This window comes from Montipora foliosa, chromosome 2 (genome assembly GCF_036669935.1).
Source record: "Montipora foliosa isolate CH-2021 chromosome 2, ASM3666993v2, whole genome shotgun sequence".
NCBI classification, from domain to species: domain Eukaryota; kingdom Metazoa; phylum Cnidaria; class Anthozoa; order Scleractinia; family Acroporidae; genus Montipora; species Montipora foliosa.
Window position 1 is genome coordinate 59,616,497 of NC_090870.1, and position 19,060 is coordinate 59,635,556.

At 37.4% G+C, this 19,060-nt stretch overlaps 2 protein-coding genes and 1 long non-coding RNA gene across 3 annotated transcripts; 1 reads left to right on the forward strand and 2 right to left on the reverse strand.

Moving 5' to 3' along the window:
* Window positions 1-399: 399 nt before the first annotated feature.
* On the reverse strand, window positions 400-10,638 carry LOC137993730 (uncharacterized). The gene is made up of 5 exons (XM_068839718.1): window positions 10,358-10,638; window positions 9,621-9,846; window positions 4,004-4,544; window positions 2,607-2,815; window positions 400-1,023 (listed from the first exon to the last, which is right to left on the reverse strand). Exons 1-5 carry the CDS (start codon window positions 10,585-10,587, stop codon window positions 604-606), a joined length of 1,626 nt encoding a protein of 541 aa, XP_068695819.1. The 5' UTR covers window positions 10,588-10,638; the 3' UTR covers window positions 400-603.
* Window positions 7,116-7,968, reverse strand: LOC137993732 (uncharacterized). Its single transcript, XR_011121915.1, has 2 exons — window positions 7,830-7,968; window positions 7,116-7,248 (listed from the first exon to the last, which is right to left on the reverse strand). It is a non-coding gene; the product is annotated as an uncharacterized lncRNA (long non-coding RNA).
* A 26-nt stretch (window positions 10,639-10,664) lies between the features above and the next one.
* On the forward strand, window positions 10,665-18,662 carry LOC137993731 (spliceosome RNA helicase Ddx39b). The gene is made up of 9 exons (XM_068839720.1): window positions 10,665-10,735; window positions 10,880-11,124; window positions 12,265-12,669; window positions 14,231-14,349; window positions 15,469-15,600; window positions 17,183-17,292; window positions 17,571-17,715; window positions 17,865-18,012; window positions 18,432-18,662. The coding sequence occupies exons 2-9, from the start codon at window positions 10,911-10,913 to the stop codon at window positions 18,446-18,448; spliced, it is 1,290 nt and encodes a 429-aa protein (XP_068695821.1). The 5' UTR covers window positions 10,665-10,735; window positions 10,880-10,910; the 3' UTR covers window positions 18,449-18,662.
* The last annotated feature ends 398 nt before the right edge of the window (window positions 18,663-19,060 follow it).

Here is a 19,060-nt window from a genome sequence, read left to right on the forward strand (position 1 = left end):
ACTCGTCAAAGGGGGCCATTTCAGGGTGAAAGGGTAAACATGTCCCCGCCCAATCAAGGGCCGGGTCGAAAACACGGGGTCACTTTTCACGGGTCACTTGTTGCCTAAAAACCAACTTTAGCCCTTGTATTAGCCAAATTGAGGATTTGGGGTTACTTTCAAAAAGGTAAAACAATGACCTGCAACGAGTGACCCGTGAAAAGTGACCCATGTTTTAGACCCGCCGCCACTCAAGATCTATGGTTCTTTAATTAACCCTTTTGATCCCACTCAAGAGTGAGGCTTGTAGATTTTGATTTGTCTAACGCCAGGCAACTATTTTACTGGTCTGGTTGGCCAGGGTAAAAACTCCGTGAAGGTTAAGAACACATTTTGAATGTGAAAATAGGACCAAGTGACCAAGTGCTAACTTCTCTAAATTAAATTCATCTGACAGGGCTAAATCATTTCAATATGTTATAAATAAAAACCCTCTAAAGATATGGAGTTCCAGTTACTAAATTGAGAATTTCTTCTTTGTTGTAATTCAGAGAGGAAAATTAATGAAAAAACAAGGAAAACAGTTTGATGTGTTTTCCTTTTTAAAATGTAATTTGACAATTTTCAATGCGATGCCGCAAGTGGTGCCTCGTGCCATGACCATCTGTTGGGTGCAAAAGCCTTCTCAACCTCAGGGTGAAAACCATTTTGACATTCCTTCATCAACTTTAAAACTGATTCAGCAAGTACCAAGTAATCCTCTTTGGCATTGTAAATTTGTGCCGAGATGCGACACCACAAAGACGCCTGTATGGAGACAAAAGTCGTGACCACATTGTGTTTATTAAAGACATCTATCATAATTTGGTTCTCCCCTTCCTTTGTTGCTCCGTAAGCAGCAGTCAAGACTTGAGGTAGGCGGATAACAGCCATGAATGGTGCACGCATTGATTCTGGGATTGGCAGTACCTCTGTACTCCAGGCCTCAGCTAACATTGTAGATGCCCAACGTACAAGTTGGCTGTTGTATTTTGTTAAAGAGCTCTATGCAGGAGAAAAATCAGTTCCTCGGTTATAACATAAATAAAATATTTCTGAGTCCCTTTTAACTCAACCAAAATTAAAAAGCTCTATGTTTTTAACCAGTTGGCTTTCAACTGTAAGGGGAAGAAGCAGGAATCTTTTTCTTTGAAGAGGATACCACATTTTATTAAATGTTTAACCTCGGATATAGCATTTCTAGCTTTCTGATTGTTTAACTCAATTTCAGTTATCAGCTGATACACCATATGACCTAATATGGAAACTGATTGCATAAAGTATTGCTAAGCTGGAAACTGATTGACTTTAATTTCCAAGAGTCCAAGCATTAAGAATTAAATAAAAATTTAATAAAACAATAATATTACTCCATTCGCATTTGTTACATATGAGACTGGTGATAGCCAACTGGGGCCATGCGCCTAGCTGGCTGGCTATTTACCATCTTGTATCCAAAATTTACACGTTCATTGAATAATAATAATTATTAAAAACTGGATCATTGGATAATGCAATTCGAGAGCTTTGATTGGCTAAGCCATCATGGGTTATGAGCCATTATACCATGATCTACAAACACGGCAAGCATATGCATGATTTTTTGGGCCTTTTTATTTTATTGTAGCCTAGTTTTCTATATTTTGGGGGCGTTTTTAATGAAACAATTATTCCACTCGCGCTTGTTGGATATGAGATGATTTTAGCCAACTCAGCGCTACGCGCCTCGTTGGCTATCTATCATCTCATATCCAACGCGCGCTCATGGAATAATTGTTAGATATTATTGTCGAATAATAAAAAAACTTGTTGAGTTGTTCCCATAAAGTTCAATAATTTTTTTTTAGTTTGTTTATTTGCCAGCATAACACTAAATTAACCTTTCAAAAATGAGACAAGGAGTTGGTTTGAGGCCAAGGATCCTATAACTGCGGGTTTACGATCGCGAGTCATTTACAAGTTTTCATGTGCAGGCTGTAATGCCTGTTATATTGGTGAAACCAATAGACACTTCGCCACTCGCATCCGTGAACATCTCGCCTCCTACAAACATTCCCACATCTTTAAACACTTGAGAGGTTCTGAAAAATGTCGCTCCCTTTGTTCAGAAGATTGTTTTAAAATCCTCGACTCTGTTTTGACACGTTTCCAATTGAAAATTAAAGAATCCATGCATATCCTTTGGGAGCAGCCATCTTTAAATTCCCAAGTCAAACACTCTTAATTTATCCCTTTCATACTAATTAGTCTCTTTTCTTAGCTTAAATAGTTTAGTTTTTTCTTCTGTTCTCGCCTTCATCCTTAATTATTCATGTTATATCTCACTTTGTTACACAACTTCACTTTATTCCTCATTGTACAACTGACCATGGATGATGTTTCAGCCGAAACATGTCTTGATTAAATATGAACTTCAAAAACATTGTTTGGTTCATCAAAGCAATAATAATAATAATAATAATAATAATAATAATAATAATAATAATAATAATAATAATAATAAATTTTACCATGTTGTGAAATGTCTAAAATGTTCTGCAAACCTTACAAGTGAAAGTGCTTAATATCTGAAAACTAAAAGCACTCACCATGCCACCAACTTCACTATAGAACTTAATTGCAGCTCCTGCTGAAATGTATGCTGAGTGGTCAATGGTGCCTTGGGAATAAAATCTGTCCTGAAGAGAACGGTCATGCATCCATGATACAACCAAAGGAACTATGATGTCATGGAATTTAGGGCTGACCCAAAGAATGGCACATCCACGAGGTGCAAAGAGCCATTTGTGAAGATTACCTAAAAGAAAAAAAAAAAAAGAATGCTCTAGTAGGTGAAAAAACATTAACTTCCCCAGGGACCACACAGAATAACATATGGCTAAGTACATCATTCTTAGTCATGACTGTCCTATGCCTAATGCGATGGTATGACCCATTACAGCCTTGACTAGCACATTTTAAAAAAAGATAAAGTAAAATAAACTCCAACCAATGGGAGAACAAAGACGTCCAATGCTGAACTCTTGGATTCCAGTCGACACAAGACACCAACAACACAAACATTATTAGTCTTTTAACAACCTCTGTTTCACCGCATTGTTTGATCAAAGCACTAAACCCATTCACTCCTCAAACACCCAAGGACACGCCTCCACTGACAAGTAAAATTATCTGGGGTTACACAGAGTAAAATCTATTACCGGTAAGTCTCACTCTCAGGGGTCAATGGGTTAATGTATAAATGAGCCCATGCTAGACAAAACTAAATCTTCCGAAAGAGGTTCAAATTCTACAATGGTGGTTTTGTCTTTCAACGGTGGCTTAGGCCTGCTGGCATGTAAGATGAAGCGCTTGGGGTATCCATTGGATTGTAATGTTGATATTACTCGTTGCTCTTCCCTAATTTGGTCGGATTTTGTTGTGGGGATTTTTGCCGCCCGATAAGTCAATGACTTAACCACAGCTCGCTTGTGCATACTGGGATGGTGCAATGAAAAAGACAGATAGCGATCAGTGTGGGTTAGGTTTCCGGTAGACGGTGGTGGTTAATCTTCCGTCCTCCTGGTGGTGAATCATGGAATCCCAGGAAGGCAATTTTTTCTCTCGCTTTCGCGTTTAATCGTGAACTTAATGCAGGGTTCAAATGAATTCAGATGTTCGAGAAAAGTCCGAAACATTGTTCAGGTGTTCAAAACGTCTTCAGAAATCTCCAGACCTCTCTGGATGATTGATTCCCTATTAAAAATCTGAGCACTCTTACAATTAAAGATGTCACACCTATGATCACAAGATGGTAAGTAGTAGCAGACTATTATATTATTCCTTTAAGTTGACTCATCGTTTTCGACGGCTACACATAAATCAATGAGGGCACCTAACATGAAACCCTCACAATAGCCACATGGATTATCTGGGAGTCAATTTTGATGAGGGAGGAAAAGCCTTAAAAAACTTAATTTCCCTTTTCAAAATTATTACAACCTACCCACAAAGAAGTCTGCACCAAGTCTTTCAAGATCCAATGGAATTTGGCCAGGTGCATGGGCCCCATCAACTAACACCAAAACATTGTAGTGGTGACAAACTTCAGTGATCCTCTTAAATGGTAGCTTTACTGCACTGGTACTAGTAATGGCATCAACGATCGCTATTTTTATTGAAGGGTTTTCCTGCAGCACTTTCTCATAATGTTGAACAATTTCTGTGGCTTGATAATTCACTGATCCAGTCATGTCTGATGTAGGAAATGTGATGTTAAGCACTAATAACTTGGCTTTATTTGCTCTACAGACCTCCTGTGCAGCCATCTGGATTGCACCATAAGTCTGACTGGTGATGAGAATGCCATCACCCTCACAAAGACCCAAACACCACAAAACTGTGTTGATTCCAGATGTTGCATTAGGAACAAAAACGCAGTCATTAAAATTGGCTCTAACAAATTTTGCTACAGTTCTTAATGACTCATTCCACAGATTCTGTGCCTTATATCTGAACCAACCATCAGGACACCTGTCAACTTCATCCTAAAATTAAGGAAAGCATATCAAAATCAATACAAATGACCAAGCCAAAATGAAAGAAAGATGAATAATATCATTTGTTGGTTTATGTTTAGAACATACTTGGGAAAAATCCAGGTTCTCCTGACAGAAGGCCAACACATGACACTCCAAATGAATATAACATGATTGAGTGAAGTAAGATCACCTGGGTGAGTGTACCATACTCCTGAGAAGAACTGTTTAGGATGACATGGAACGACATTTTGACAACCTGAGCTTAAGTCATCTTTAGACCCCCTGAAGATGACTTCCACTCAGGTTGACTTTCATAATGTCAGTAAATATCATCTTAAATATTCCTTCTCAGGAGTACCCTCACCCGGACGATTGAAATTCACATTATGATATGACTCTTGAGTTCAAACCATTTACAATTCCAGGGCCCAGTTGTTCGAAAACCAATTAACTTAATCCAGGATTAGTGTAAACTTTTGTTTCGTGTTTTCAACTTTTTGTTGAAAGCTCCTTCTGCTTATTTTTGTTTTTCAAGATTGACTTCTTCTAATGTAAAGTTTTGCCACATATCAGCGCTGAACAGCATTTGGGAGAAGAGAAATAAACTCCTTGGTTGATTTTTAATCTGGGATTAGTATTAATTAATCAGCTTTTGAACAACCAGGCCCAGGATAACTACTTCAAATGTCCAATATTACAGAACTAGAAGAAAATAACAGCTTCGGTATCAAGTAAAACTTGTTTCTGGTTAGGGTTAACCAGGGTTAGACAACCTTCCTGTAAATGAAACGATGAATGAGCTTTGACCCTGGTAATTGACCCTCCCTGGTGAAAATCTTTGAAGGATCTTTGAAGATCCTTAAAGACTCCTCAAAGATCTTTTTGAGGATCTTTCTAAGGATCTTTTCTCAAATCCTCAAGGATCCTACCTAGGATCCTTAAAGATCCTTAAAGATCTTAGCCTTTCTTGCCAAGATCCTCAAAGATCCTTGCCAAGATCTTCAAGGATCCTTGAGGATCTTCAAAGATCCTGTCCAAGATCCTTGAGGATCTTCGAAGATCCTGTCCAAGATCCTGTGCAAGATCCTCAAGGATTTTTAAAGATCCTTACCAAGATCTTCAAGGATCCTTGAGGATCTTCAAAGATCCTGTCCAAGATCCTGTCCAAGATCCTGTCCAAGATCCTGTGCAAGATCCTCAAGGATTTTTAAAGATCCTTACCAAGATCTTTGAAGATCATCAAAGATCCTTGAGGATGTTGAAGGAACCAACCAAAGATCTTTGGGGATCTTCAAAAACCATATCCAAGATCCTTAAGGATCTTCAAAGATCTGGTGCAAGATCCTTGAGGATCTTCAAAAACCCTTGCCAAGATCATTTGCAAGATCCTTGAGGATGTTTATGTCTAAATATCATTTAGGACTTTACAGGAACTTAGCCAAGATTATTAATTTTATTGTCCACCTTCTCACCCTGAATTGCACTTATTGGACTGGAAAAAGGAGCTTTCTTTCTGTAAAAGAGAAACTTCAATACATAAAATGCTTCATTTGTCTGTAAACTATTTATGTTATAATGCTAAGTATGATTGAAGTAAAATAACAATGATGAATCATGGGAAATCAATATCCGACTTTATTTGCTAGCATTTTTTATTGAACTGAATGAAAAACAGCCACACACTACGATGCTCACTTGAGTAAGATGCAAGTGAAGTTTGGTAAGGCTTATCACCCTGGCTTGTTATCCAAAATTGGCACTAACTCCTGGGTCAAAGCATAGTTAATAGAAGGGAATGGTTAGGAAGCTCGGCAAACATCAAAGGAGCAAACAAAGATGCCAAGATTTAGGTTGGAAAGTCCACGACCGTGCACAATCTTTTGTTTTGCACTCATACACTATGCATGAATTACGTAACCAACACGTTTCTATTGGTTAGTTCCTCAGTACAGAGTAAACAACTATTGTGTTTTGTGCACGGTCAAGGCCAGAAAAGAGAACAAAAACCTACAACAAAGAAAGTTGTTGGGTTTCATAACCATTCCCCTCTATTAACTATGGTCAAAGGGATGGGAAGAATACAATAAAAATCTAACAAACCTGAACAAATGATGCACTGACTATTGTTTTTCACAGACTTGATGTGGATCAAGTTGCCTTTGACAACATTGTTGTTTTAACATTGAAACTCTGTGACAACTTTGCTCACATCTTATTCAACTGACAATCATAGTAGCTTTTGGAGTTACTTGGTCACATGCATGGTTATCCATTAATTAAAAGTCTAGCTGCATACAGTAAACCAATTTCTCAAAATTACCTATAATATGACTTGAATGTATATTACTAATCATAGAAACAATAGAGATAAAATATAGATACTCATACAGTTTTTATCAAGTACTCATTAATATCGAAGATATGGCAGGGAATATTTAAAATATTTTCACAAACAGCCATTTTTATTGAGAAAATGTTTCTTAAAAATAAGACAAAAACCTTAAATTGTAGCCTATAAAAACAGCAAAAGAGAAACATTACAAGTACATGTACTACAACAATAACGTTTGATTTTACCTAACACATTTGTATTTATTTCATTTTATCTATCTTTTTATTACTAATTTTTTTCTTCACTCAGTATTTGGTGCTATTGTCGGCTGAGGCTGCTTTTTGAGAACTTTTTCTGAATATTTTGCAGTTACGCATCCTGAAAGAAAAACAAAGCCATAAGGGCAAATTACTCATATTGATTATCATGAATTCCACATGTACTCGCAAGTCATCCCGTGGAAGTGGAAATAAATGTGCGTCACCTAACCTTTAATTTGAAAATTGCTATGAACCTCAGACACGTAGCATTTACAGAAAATCGAAGGGATCCTTTGCCAATCATAAATTTGCAACAACCACTCTTTTGATGTAAACCTTATTACTAGTAAGTAATCTCGTTAAAGGTTCACCTATTTTTTACAGGATTAGAGCAAGTAAGCCGAATTATAATCCTTGCCTGTACATGTCAAATTATTTTGGGACTAGAAGTTTGAAAAGTTCGAATTTCGGCTAACTCAATGTTGTACGCAATTAAAATCTTTTCGAAATAAAACGTTTTGTTCCAGTATTACCATATCATTTTAAATGTGAATGCTTCATTGCCATGCAAATTAAACACACAAAGAATCTTAACCCCGAGAGATTTGAATTGGTTGAGTTAGCCGATTTAGTCTATCGTCATTTTTAAGGACAATAAGTCATCAACTCAAATATTACCTGCTTATAATTAGCGCCTACCTTTGTACTTGGATTGCTGTATGCATTTCCTCGTTTTGAATCAGTATTTAATGGGCAAAACAATCATGAATCATAAGATTTATGCTCGTTGATTCAAACTTAGAATAAAACCGCCGAACTGTAAGAGGAGCCATCGTTGGTGACTGCTGACCAAAAGGAAAATGGCTCACTAGTTTCCAGTCTTATCTCTCGCGTTTTATCCAAGATGGCAGAGGATTACAACCCTCCGATTCATCGGACTGTACTTTAAAGAAAAAGTGAGCAAAAATCATAGCAGACTCATCGAATTAACCCTTAAAGGAATGTGAAAAGATACTGATCGAGCCGATTCGTCACTAGGGTCTCTAGATGTGGCCCTGAATTCTGTATTTTAGCCCTGGTATTTTTTTAAAGGATTACGTGCTGACACGAATTCTTTGATATTTCGAGAGTATATTGTTTCATATTGCTTCTGGCCCGGCCTGCAGCTATTACGAGTTCATCAAACAAGGTAATCTGTTACTGATATTTCCGACAATCAATGGATTACATCAGAATAAACGTTTTCTTTTTAATTGATTCGTGTACAGCGTGATTATTTTTATGTTCAAAGTTGGGTTCCTTAACGATGCTTGAGGGTACATGTACGTAATACATCATAGGATCTTAAAAAGGTCCTTATAAGATCCTTATCCTTGAAGGATCATTAGATCACTCTAAAGATCCTTTTTAGATCCTTGAAAGATCCTCATAGGATCTTTCAAGGATCCTAACGGAGATCCTTTCAAGATCACTTGAAGGTTCCTTTTAAGATCCGTGAAGGATCCTCATAGGATCTTTCAAGGATCCTAATAAAGTTCCTTCCAAGATTACTATAAGGATCCTTTTAAGATCCTTGAAGGATCCTCATAGGATCTTTCAAGGATCATAACAAAGATCCTTTCAAGATCACTTTAAGGATCCTTTTAAGGTCCTTGAAGGATCCTCATAGGATCTTTAAGGATCCTGATAAAGATCTTTTCAAGATACCTCTGAAGATTCTTTTAGGATCCTTAAAGGATCCTCATACAATTCTTGAGGATTTTTCGAGGATCCTTTTAAGGTTTCTTTCAAGATCACTATAAGGATCCTTCAAAGATCCTCAAAAGATCCTAGTATGATCTTTAAGGATCCTGTCAAAGATTTTATTAAGATCCTTTCAAGGATCCTTTTAAAATCCTTGTAAGATCCTCAGTCACTCTTTGAGGATCTTCAAGGATCCTTTTGAGGATCTTTCCAAGATTTTGTGTGTGGATCTTGGTAAGATCTTTGCAAGATCCTGATAATTTCCTCAAGGATCTTGATGAAGTATCCCAAGAGTCCTCAATGTTAGAAAATCTTTGAAGATCCTTTAAAGATCCTTCAAGGATCCTGTGAAGATCTTCATCTTTAAAGATCTTTGTCAGGTCTTTGAAGATCTTTGAAGATCTTTAAAGATCTTTAAAGATCCTTTAAGGATTTTCACCAGGGCTGTTCCCCCCTAAAATGGCCACTTTACTGTGACCAACACCAGACGATTTAAGTTGTCAATGGGAACCCATTAGGGACGAAAGGGTAGACAAATCCTACATCCACTCTGAAATGTCCCTCTGTTTCCATGTACGGCACACAGTTCCCGGTGTTGTGGTCTGTCCCATGTGGAAAAGCGGCCATAAGTTAGAAAACTGTTAAAGGTTAATTGCATCACCCTCTCTAAATAAAGTTATTGTATTATCATATCATATCATATTATTCAGATAAATTTCCAAACTTCGCTGTTCCTAAGATTAATACCTGAAACTGCTGACGTGCCTCCAATACTCTCTTAGGAACAGTGCCATATGATCCATGGTTGGTAAAAGTTATGTTTTTATCAAGAATAAAATTGTTTCTTTTCATTCTCTTGCCATACATTGCTTGCCTATAGTCTCGACCAAACAGGAACATAAACATCGCACTCAAGGACTTGAGCAGTGCTCCCTTCCAAACAAAAACCACATAGCTTGTAAAATGATAAAGCCTAAAGGGCAAACAATAAATGCAGAAGATTAAGATGATTTAACACTGAAATCTTCAGCTGAACAAGTGTCTTTGGATATGGTAATCAAAATGTAACACGTCTTCCGTCACATCAGTCCTCTTTAATACCTGCAAATTCATTAATACTCTTTCTGGTCAATCAGACAATGACAATTCAAAATTTAATACGGTTACCGTGGTGTATACGTAAACAACTTTCTTAAAGCCAAGCTTCGATACCTGGAAATGTTACCTCCACAATTACTTTTGACTCAAAGTTTCAAACAAGGTCCTCAAACCATAAATGTGAGAATCTGGTTGTTCCACAGCCAATTTTCTGTTCACATTTTCCCTAAATTTAAACTTAAATTTAAAAAACAATGCTTTCATACTGTTGAAATTGGTTTTTTTTTTCTCTCGTTTACGTATAAACGAACACGGCCGCAAGTAAAAATGGTAAAGTTTCTGGGAAAAAATTAGATGACATGTATATAAGGCTCTATAAGGCTCACCTTTGCATTCGACTGCTTTGGACTGTCTGGAGGGTCGTCTGGAGGGCGTCGATATCGAGGTCCACTTTCCCTTCATTTGCCATTAAGCCAGGTGAATGCTTCCAAGTGATTGATCTGAGTTTTTTGATAAATATGAAGCCTGAGTAAAAGAATTGAACAATTAAGAATAAAAACGAACTGAGAATGACAAGGACCCGTTCTTTATATGAAATTTCGAGGGTTTTCGCCATTCGTATATACTTCTATGGGTCCTTCTATGGTACAAGTCCTCGAATAAACGTCACACAGTATATACCATGATGCACTGCAATACTTCTCAGTGCGTCACTCTTCCTCGCGTCGGTTCGTTACGTTGGCTGTGAAGTAGCTTTTTTCGAGGTAGTACAAGCCATCGAAATTCTGTATCTTGTTTGCCCATCCATGCATTATTTTGCAACGATTCGAAAGCACACAGCAGCCTTTCGGAGTCTGCGTTGTTTTCGTCCCCTTATAATCCCACTAAAAACGTTTCGCTTTTTTTAGTCAAGGCGTCGATTTCCTACCGCTTTCCACAATGGCAGAAGACGGTGATGCTGAAACCGAATTGTTGGACTACGAAGAGGAGGAGACAGAGACCCCAGTGGAAACTCCGGCAGTCAACGAGAAGGGAAAGAAAGATGTAAAGGGAACATACGTCAGTATTCATAGCTCTGGCTTTCGAGATTTTCTATTGAAGCCGGAACTTCTGCGCGCCATTGTCGATTGTGGATTCGAACATCCTTCCGAAGGTAAGCACGCCAATGAAATTAACCTGATAGCGTGCTTTTATCTCCGATATTTCTAAACTCTTGTGAACTAAAGCAATCGTGTCATCGAGTCGTTAAGTTTTGCTTTTGTTCGCCAAGCTAAGCTTAAAGGACAATGTAAAGGGAATATAGGTGAAGTGTTTTGTGAATAATATATATTACATCGTGAATTGTTTCAAGATAAAAATATTTTTCAAATGTAGTTAGCTAATCAGACAGCTTACGTTAAGTACTGGACTGCTCCCTCAAAAACGTGTGTGCTCGATCTTTGATATGGACAGGGAAACCAAAATCGCTGCCGAAATTACTCTGAATTCAGGCCTCTCTTTTGTTGTTCATGAGCCGAAGGTTCATGTTCTGTGCCATGTTTCTCATGTTATTTGTAAAAGTAGGCGGTGAGTTAACGTGCATTAGATGGCGAATTTCAGGGTTCGTGCTACTCCTTAAAGTCCTTGAAAAGCCCTGGATTTTAATTTTGGACTTCAAGGGCGCTTGAAAAGCTCTTGAAAAAAGAGATTTGGTAGGAAACTGCTTGAAAACTCTTTGAAATTTTGCTTGGGTGAAATTTGTTGGCATTGCATCATTAAGTTAAAGAGACATTTCATAAACTTAGCCCAAAAAGATTAAATGCAAAAATTGAAATGACTGTGCGTGCACTTAACTCGCAGGACGTGGGAAAGAATTGATTCAGCAAAGAAACACGATGTATGGAATAGAAATCTTACAAACACTCCTTGAAAACTCAATTCTGGTTCTTAAAAACTCCTTGAATACCCCAGGAATTTTATATGCAAAATCCAGCACGAACCCTGGACTTTCCCCAGCCGGTCTTCGTTTTCGATACCACCTTCCAAGTTCTCATAGATCGATCGATATGAACTTCAAATTGATCTCCTACGGTTTTCAAGTAGGCTTATTCAAGTAAATTTTGATCATGAAAGTTGACTATTTGGTGGAGCGATCTGACTTGGTACGAACTGACCATGGAACGAGGTGGCCATACTTCTCTTTCGTTCTTCATCTCCTGTTTGACCATGGGCTTAAACTATGCTTCACTACTAGAATTTTGCAAGTGGACTCATTTTTACTAGATTTTCTGATGTTTTTTTCTTCCTTCAACAGTTCAACATGAGTGCATCCCTCAGGCAATCCTTGGCATGGACATCATCTGTCAAGCTAAGAGTGGCATGGGCAAGACAGCTGTGTTTGTTCTAGCCACCCTTCAACAGCTAGAGCAAATTGATGGTCAAGTCAGTGTGTTGGTCATGTGTCACACACGAGAGTTGGCCTTCCAGATTTCTAAAGAGTATGAAAGGTTTTCTAAATACATGAATAACATCAAAGTTTCAGTGTTTTTTGGTGGCATAAACATCAAGAAGGACCAGCAGACTCTGAAGACAAACTGTCCACACATAGTTGTTGGCACACCAGGCAGAATTTTGGCACTGGCACGTGAAAAGTCACTGAATCTCAAGCATATCAAGCATTTCATCCTTGACGAGTGCGACAAGATGTTAGAACAGCTTGGTAATTTTTTTCCTTTTAGTTCAAAAGCTTGTAGTTCTTTTTGAAGGAATAGCATTTTATCTCATTTTTTTCCACTCTGAAAGTACTTAGTGTTGTGTATTGAGTTATTTGTGGACACATTCCACTTCGGTTATCGTGGAGGATGAAAACAGAATAGGGTTTTGTGAAGTATACCGTATTTACCCGTGTATAAGTCGATCCCATGTATAAGTCGACCCCCCATTTTTGATGGCAAAAAAAGCAATTTCTTAATTTCTTTGCTAAATGTTCATGGGATACTAATCTTGCATTCTTCGATTTCTGGAACTTTGGATTCACAAAAGATTAAGGGCCTCAAGCGCTTAATAGTTTAGTGGTTCAGCGGTTGTTGTATGTGCGGGCATTTTGTCCTTGAATTTCGAAAAAGTTCTCAGAAAATCCAACATGTAAACCTCAAACTAACCTGTTTCGTTGTTCAAGGATAAAGGGCTTTAGAGGATAAGCACAACATCACAGAAGCAGGAGTCAATCTTTGAAAATAACTTCAAAAACGATGCGAAATGTGCAAGGTTTAATTGGTGCTTGACTTATAATTTCTCACATGGCAAACGAAACAAAACTCGTAAACCAAACAATTCAAAGTTTGCAAAAGCATTTAAATCATCTAGCTTTGTATAAAGAATAAAAAACAATGATTACCAACCAGCATTTTCAGGCAACATGAGTGACGATCATGCTTGCGCGCAAACACGAGGTATTGCGCCAGGTTACTAAGCCGTTGAAGGATCGCGTTTTATTTGAAGAAACAAGAATGTTTTTTAAAGCTTTCCGCCTTTGGAAAACAAAAATTTCCAGTGTCTATTTCATATTTGTGCTGGTGAGTATCTTCAACATTTAAAGTAAAACAAATTCTTTTTCATTTCAACTGGAATTGCTTAATTACATTCATTTTGAAGTCTTTTGTCCACTGCGTTCGTTTTGCCCCAAAGACCACATTATGATGTTAATTTTGAATAAATTATTTAGCTGGAACTTGGCTCGAAATCTTTGACCCATGTATAAGTCGAGGGCGATTTTTGGAGCTTCTTTTGAGGCCATAAAAGGTCGACTTATACACGGGTAAATACGGTAACTTTTAATGTTGCATCATGGATCTTAAAATCAGAGTACCATCTAACCATATGCAAATGTTCACCTTGGTGAAGACTCGTCCCTAGACACAAGAAAGCATAAAGGGAGTATGAAAGATGGGGCTTCTGAAATTAAAACTAGAGATTGAATCAATCCTTGCTCAATATCAGACAATTATTGCAATTTTCCCTTCAATAAAAATTATGAAGATATGAAAAAAAAATATCCCATGCCTTTTTTCTGCATCTACCATCAGTATGTTTGCACATGTCTTTTGTACTAAAATTCTTGCCCACTGGAATCCACTGTGTTCGTAATTTGTACCTCCTCATTTTTTTTTTGTCACTGGAAAATGCTTGATACATTTGTATTAAGGATTATTGGACTATTGTAGTGAGTGAAGTGCTTGTCATTGTATTCATCAACCAACAAGTCAATTTCTTGTCCTCAGATATGCGAAGAGATGTTCAAGAAGTATTCCGCATGACACCCCATGACAAACAAGTTATGATGTTCAGTGCAACCCTGGCCAAAGAGATCCGACCTGTGTGCAAGAAGTTCATGCAAGATGTAATTATAGCTCCTAAGTTCCATTGTCAAGTCTGTTGTTGAGCATTGATTGTCCTTGCTGAGGCGATGGTGAAGTAGCACTTGGCAATTTCTTGTAGGAGGGTGGCTGGTCCTAATTAATTGTTGGAAATTTTTGGTTTACGGCTGGGTTGTTTTGAGAGTTCTTGTGGTCGAAAATAGGGTTGGAAAATTGTGAAGTGGTTATTATTGTGGAGGAAATTGAAAGTTGGATGTGTAGTTTGAGGTTTTGTTGGTTCTTGTAATACAGGTTGTAGTTGTTGTGGTCTGAATCTTGGCTTGACTGTGTTGAGTTCCTCTGTTATTAAAGTTGTTGGTTGGTAGTCTGTGTTGATTATTTTGTGTGTGTGAGGTGCAACATTTACCATTATTGGCTTGTCAAATCCTGCTGGTCCTTGTATGTCAACATTCGCCCTTCTGCATCGAAGTGCCATGTTGCTGTTTTCAACACCCTGTGGTGTAGGGAGAAGCTGTGCGTGGCCTTAATCTTGGACATCATGATCATGATGGCTAAGCAAGCTGCTGCAAGGAGGGAAACATCTTTGATTTCAAGTCAACTTCCTCAGAGGACGTCAGTTGGTGTCCCAAATCCAAGTGCCCAAACAAGCTACTTGTGTTTCTCTGTGGATCATGTGACATGTTTGTTCCATGTCTTAATCTTTCAGCTTGAAAGTGCTCCATCATTATTTAATTTAAACAAATTTTATTGCCAAACTATTTAAAAACAATAGAGCGTTACCTGTTTGATATTTATAAAATTTGCCTCACTTCAAGCTGAAAGGTTTTAAGCTTGTTTCTTATTTATCTGTTTGTGTTATCAAAATATGCCCTTCCTTGTTAAGTTTTTAGCAAAAGAGCTTAAGTGCTTGTTTCTCAAATGAGGTAGTGATTTAAAGAATGTAGATTAAATTATAGGTACAATGTTTAAGCAGCAGAACTTGAGAAGGAAAGAAAAGACAACCTATGTTTTTTAGCTTTTGGTCACTTTTCTTTGTTTTGTCATGCTTGCCCTCTTTTACTTTACTTTGTGGCCATTTCCTAAACTCTTTCCCTGTGTTTTATGTCACAAACAGTGTTGTTTTCATTTTCCTCGATAAATAGCCAATGGAGGTGTATGTTGACGATGAGACAAAGCTTACGCTGCATGGCCTTCAGCAGTATTATTGCAAACTTAAAGACCAGGAGAAGAATAGAAAGCTTTTTGATCTCCTAGATGTGTTAGAGTTCAATCAGGTACATTTAAATTAATTTGCAGCATCTTTTCAATTCAATTGATAATTTATAGGCTGTCAGACGAAATAATTCAAGTTGAAAGGGATTTAAGCTTAAACAAAACATCCACAACCCTCCAAATTGCATTTAAACTATTCCAATCACTGTTCCCTCAAACACTACAGGTTCTTTCAAGAAGCTGAAGTCTAGTTGGTTACAGTACTTCCCCAAAACTCACATTGTGTGTTGTGTGGGACACAATGTCATTATATGTATTGCATATTATGCAGATTGCACTATGCAAAATTCGCTGAAGCAATTTTTGTTTTTTCCCCATTTGTCTGTTTGTGCCGATGATTTGTTAACAGAATTTGCTCCTCTGTAAATACCAATTTGATTATCAATGGATTATGACTTCTGTTTCTGCATAATTATCTTATAACTAAGTACCTCAACTCAATCATTTTCTATTTGAGAAGGTAATAAGCTTACCTTTCTATTAAAGTTGGGGGTATGTCCTTTTACCAAGTAGCTACAGCTGTACATGTGTGATTATATCTGGCAGATGCCACATTCGTTGTGTAACCATGGTAAAAACCTGTAGAAAGATCCACCACTTTCGGTTTTTGACCCCTTAAAGGGGCTAGGTCAGTGCCTACTATTGTTATTGCGCATACGTTCTGCGCATCTCCAGATATTCGGATTTCCTACCGCCGATGCTTACTAATACAAAGATATTTTTGCGTGGTTTAAAAATATCCGGAGCAAGTAGATCTCAGTAAGTACTCTTGGTAACCATGCATTTTTGAGAGAGAATTAAGCTTCAATTTGAGAAATAACGCCATACATTGCTTTGTATTTTAAAGCTTTTAACAAATATTTGATGATAAAAATTACGGGCAGAAACATACTTATTAAAAGACAACGTTTCGGTGAAAAGTTTTGCCTTTATCGACTCTTTTGCCTTTATCGAGTCGATAAAGGCAAAACTTTTCACCTAGCCTCTAGGGACTTTGAACTTAATCTTGAACATTAATATTTGAGTTATCTGTAAAATATAATAATTATATTTGACCTGATGATGGTGTCATGAGGACACCGAAATGTTGTCTTTAATAAGTATGTTTCTGCCCGTAATTTTTATCATCAAATCCATTACATTATCATGTTTACAAATATTATTCATGAATTATCTTTGAAAAATGCGTGGTTACCCCAGATTTTTTGGTTTTGGATTTCAATAACAGTTGTTAAGATCTACATTTTGTGCATAATCACACACCGGGGCAAAAATATCTTTAATTAGTAGGCACTGTCCTTAATATACTACAAAATTCTTTGCATTCTAGGATGTAATTCTTCTAGTCAAATATTCTCTCCAATGTCCTGTGGAAAACCCCAACATAACATGTGTCATTAGCTGTCAGGGTAGCAGGCTAATCATTAAAGACCTGTTTGCTGTGATCATTCTTCTTGAAATGGGAATATGGACAGAAAAATGGTCCTTTTCTGTCATATTGAGATTGAAACGATTTAAGGGGATTTTTTCTCTGGTTCTTGAATTTGGTGTTTGACTTGATAATTATTGACATTGTTCTGACAGGTGATCATCTTTGTCAAGACAGTGCAGCGGTGTAAGGCTCTTGCAGAGCTGCTGGTAGAACAGAACTTCCCTGCCATTTTTATCCACAGGGGAATGAATCAGGAAGATAGGTGAGGCAGAGAATTAAAATTCATGTGCCCGGCTGTGTGCTGACATATGCATTCGTTTAAGCTCTGTGTTTAATTGCCTTGAGATGATTATCAATTGAAAATCAGTTTAAAACTAGGGGACCTTGTGTCATAAACACTCGCTTTATTAGGAACATGTTTTGCAGTTTCTTACAATAAATTGTTACAAATATTGCACACAAAAAGACTGCTAGTATCCCAATTGTCATCGGATTTTGTTCAGGCATATTTATGTAGTCATTTGTTGTGATTTGTTCCAGGTTATCACATTATAAACAGTTCAAAGATTTCTCAAAGAGAATGCTTGTGGCCACCAATCTGTTTGGACGTGGAATGGACATTGAGAGAGTGAATATTGTGTTTAATTATGACATGCCTGATGACTCTGACACCTATCTTCATAGGGTTAGTAAATTTGTCATTGACTCGTGAGATATTTCATATTTTAGTATTTGATGGACGTGTTCAAAATGGAGGGCTGTTTTTTCTTTAAAACAGATGTGTCTGGTGTTGAAATTCTTGTTGAAAATAATATGGGTTGTTAATTCTGTCAGGTTGCTAGGGCTGGTCGATTTGGAACCAAGGGTTTGGCAATCACATTTGTCTGTGATGAAAAAGATGCAAAAGTTCTAAACGAAGTCCAAGATCGCTTTGAAGTCAATGTTGGGGAACTTCCAGAGGAAATAGATCTCACCTCGTACAGTAAGTGTTCTTATTTGGCGGTTAGTCTAAAATTACTTTAACAAAGTTTGAAAATTTCCAGTAAATTGCTGTAACTTGTTAACTAACAAAGGGGTCTCTCATTGACAAGTAATATCACGTGGTGTTGGCCAAATAGAAAAATCTCTTGCTCACTGACCTTTGTCAGCTTGACAACCAAGTGATCATATCTTGATGCTCTCCAGCCCTGGCTAGATGGGTGAAATTGGAAAATGAAAAAAATTGTTTCGACCAAAGACACTATTTAATCTAAGAAACATGAGTAGAAAACGATAAATTTACTACATGAAAGTGGTCTGTCATGGAAGTGAGAGCGTTGATTGTACTGAGTGGGTACCACATTTGCTCTTATCACACACCTGGTGCGTTTCGTTCTCTAACTCAAGTTCATTCTCCAACAGTTGAAGCAGTTCGCTGAAGAAGGCGAGACGTTACCCACAGTTGAATCAAGAATACTTTGTATTTCATGAAGAATCTCATCAACATTTGTCGTTTTAACTTGCACGATAGCTGTGGCATACACGTTTTATCACCTTGTAAAATATATCAAGTTTAATTTGCTTTCAGTTCTTATTTTCCCTTATTGTGTGTATTTTTACTGATGAATGAAATAAAAAAAAAACGTTGTTCAAGTTATGATTGCGAATAGTTTAATAAATTACCCGTCACCTCAACACATTTTTCGACTTTATTTATTCTACGAAATCGTCCCAAATACGTCGTGTTGTTCTCAAGTATTAAACGCATTCCCCTTCATCTCTGTTATTGATCGAAATATGACCCTCTCCCCATCTTTGAAAGCCAATAGATCACTGAAATTTGAATCAAAAGGTTCTAAAAACAACTCGATGTATTGGTGACGATGTCGGAGAATAAATAAAGTGGAAAAGTGTGCTGATGACAGGGTTTTCTTTAAGGTTTTAAGTAGCCGGAGTTTTTTGCAAAGTAGACAGTTGTGGGTCCGGGGGCATGCTCTCCCGGAAAATTCTTTAAAACTGAATGCCGGAAAGTGCATTTTCTGGCATTTTGG

Coding starts and splice junctions, on each gene's coding strand:
- LOC137993730 (XM_068839718.1), bottom strand. CDS start 10,587: ATGGCGAAAACCCTCGAAATTTCATATAAAGAACGGGTCCTTGTCATT. Junction 9,847..10,357: donor CAAAGCAGTCGAATGCAAAG/GTGAGCCTTATA, acceptor TTTGCCCTTTAG/GCTTTATCATTTTACAAGCT. Junction 1,024..2,606: donor ATAGTGAAGTTGGTGGCATG/GTGAGTGCTTTT, acceptor TCTCCTGCATAG/AGCTCTTTAACAAAATACAA.
- LOC137993731 (XM_068839720.1), top strand. CDS start 10,911: ATGGCAGAAGACGGTGATGCTGAAACCGAATTGTTGGACTACGAAGAG. Junction 15,601..17,182: donor ATGTGTTAGAGTTCAATCAG/GTACATTTAAAT, acceptor TTGTTCTGACAG/GTGATCATCTTTGTCAAGAC. Junction 17,293..17,570: donor GGAATGAATCAGGAAGATAG/GTGAGGCAGAGA, acceptor GATTTGTTCCAG/GTTATCACATTATAAACAGT.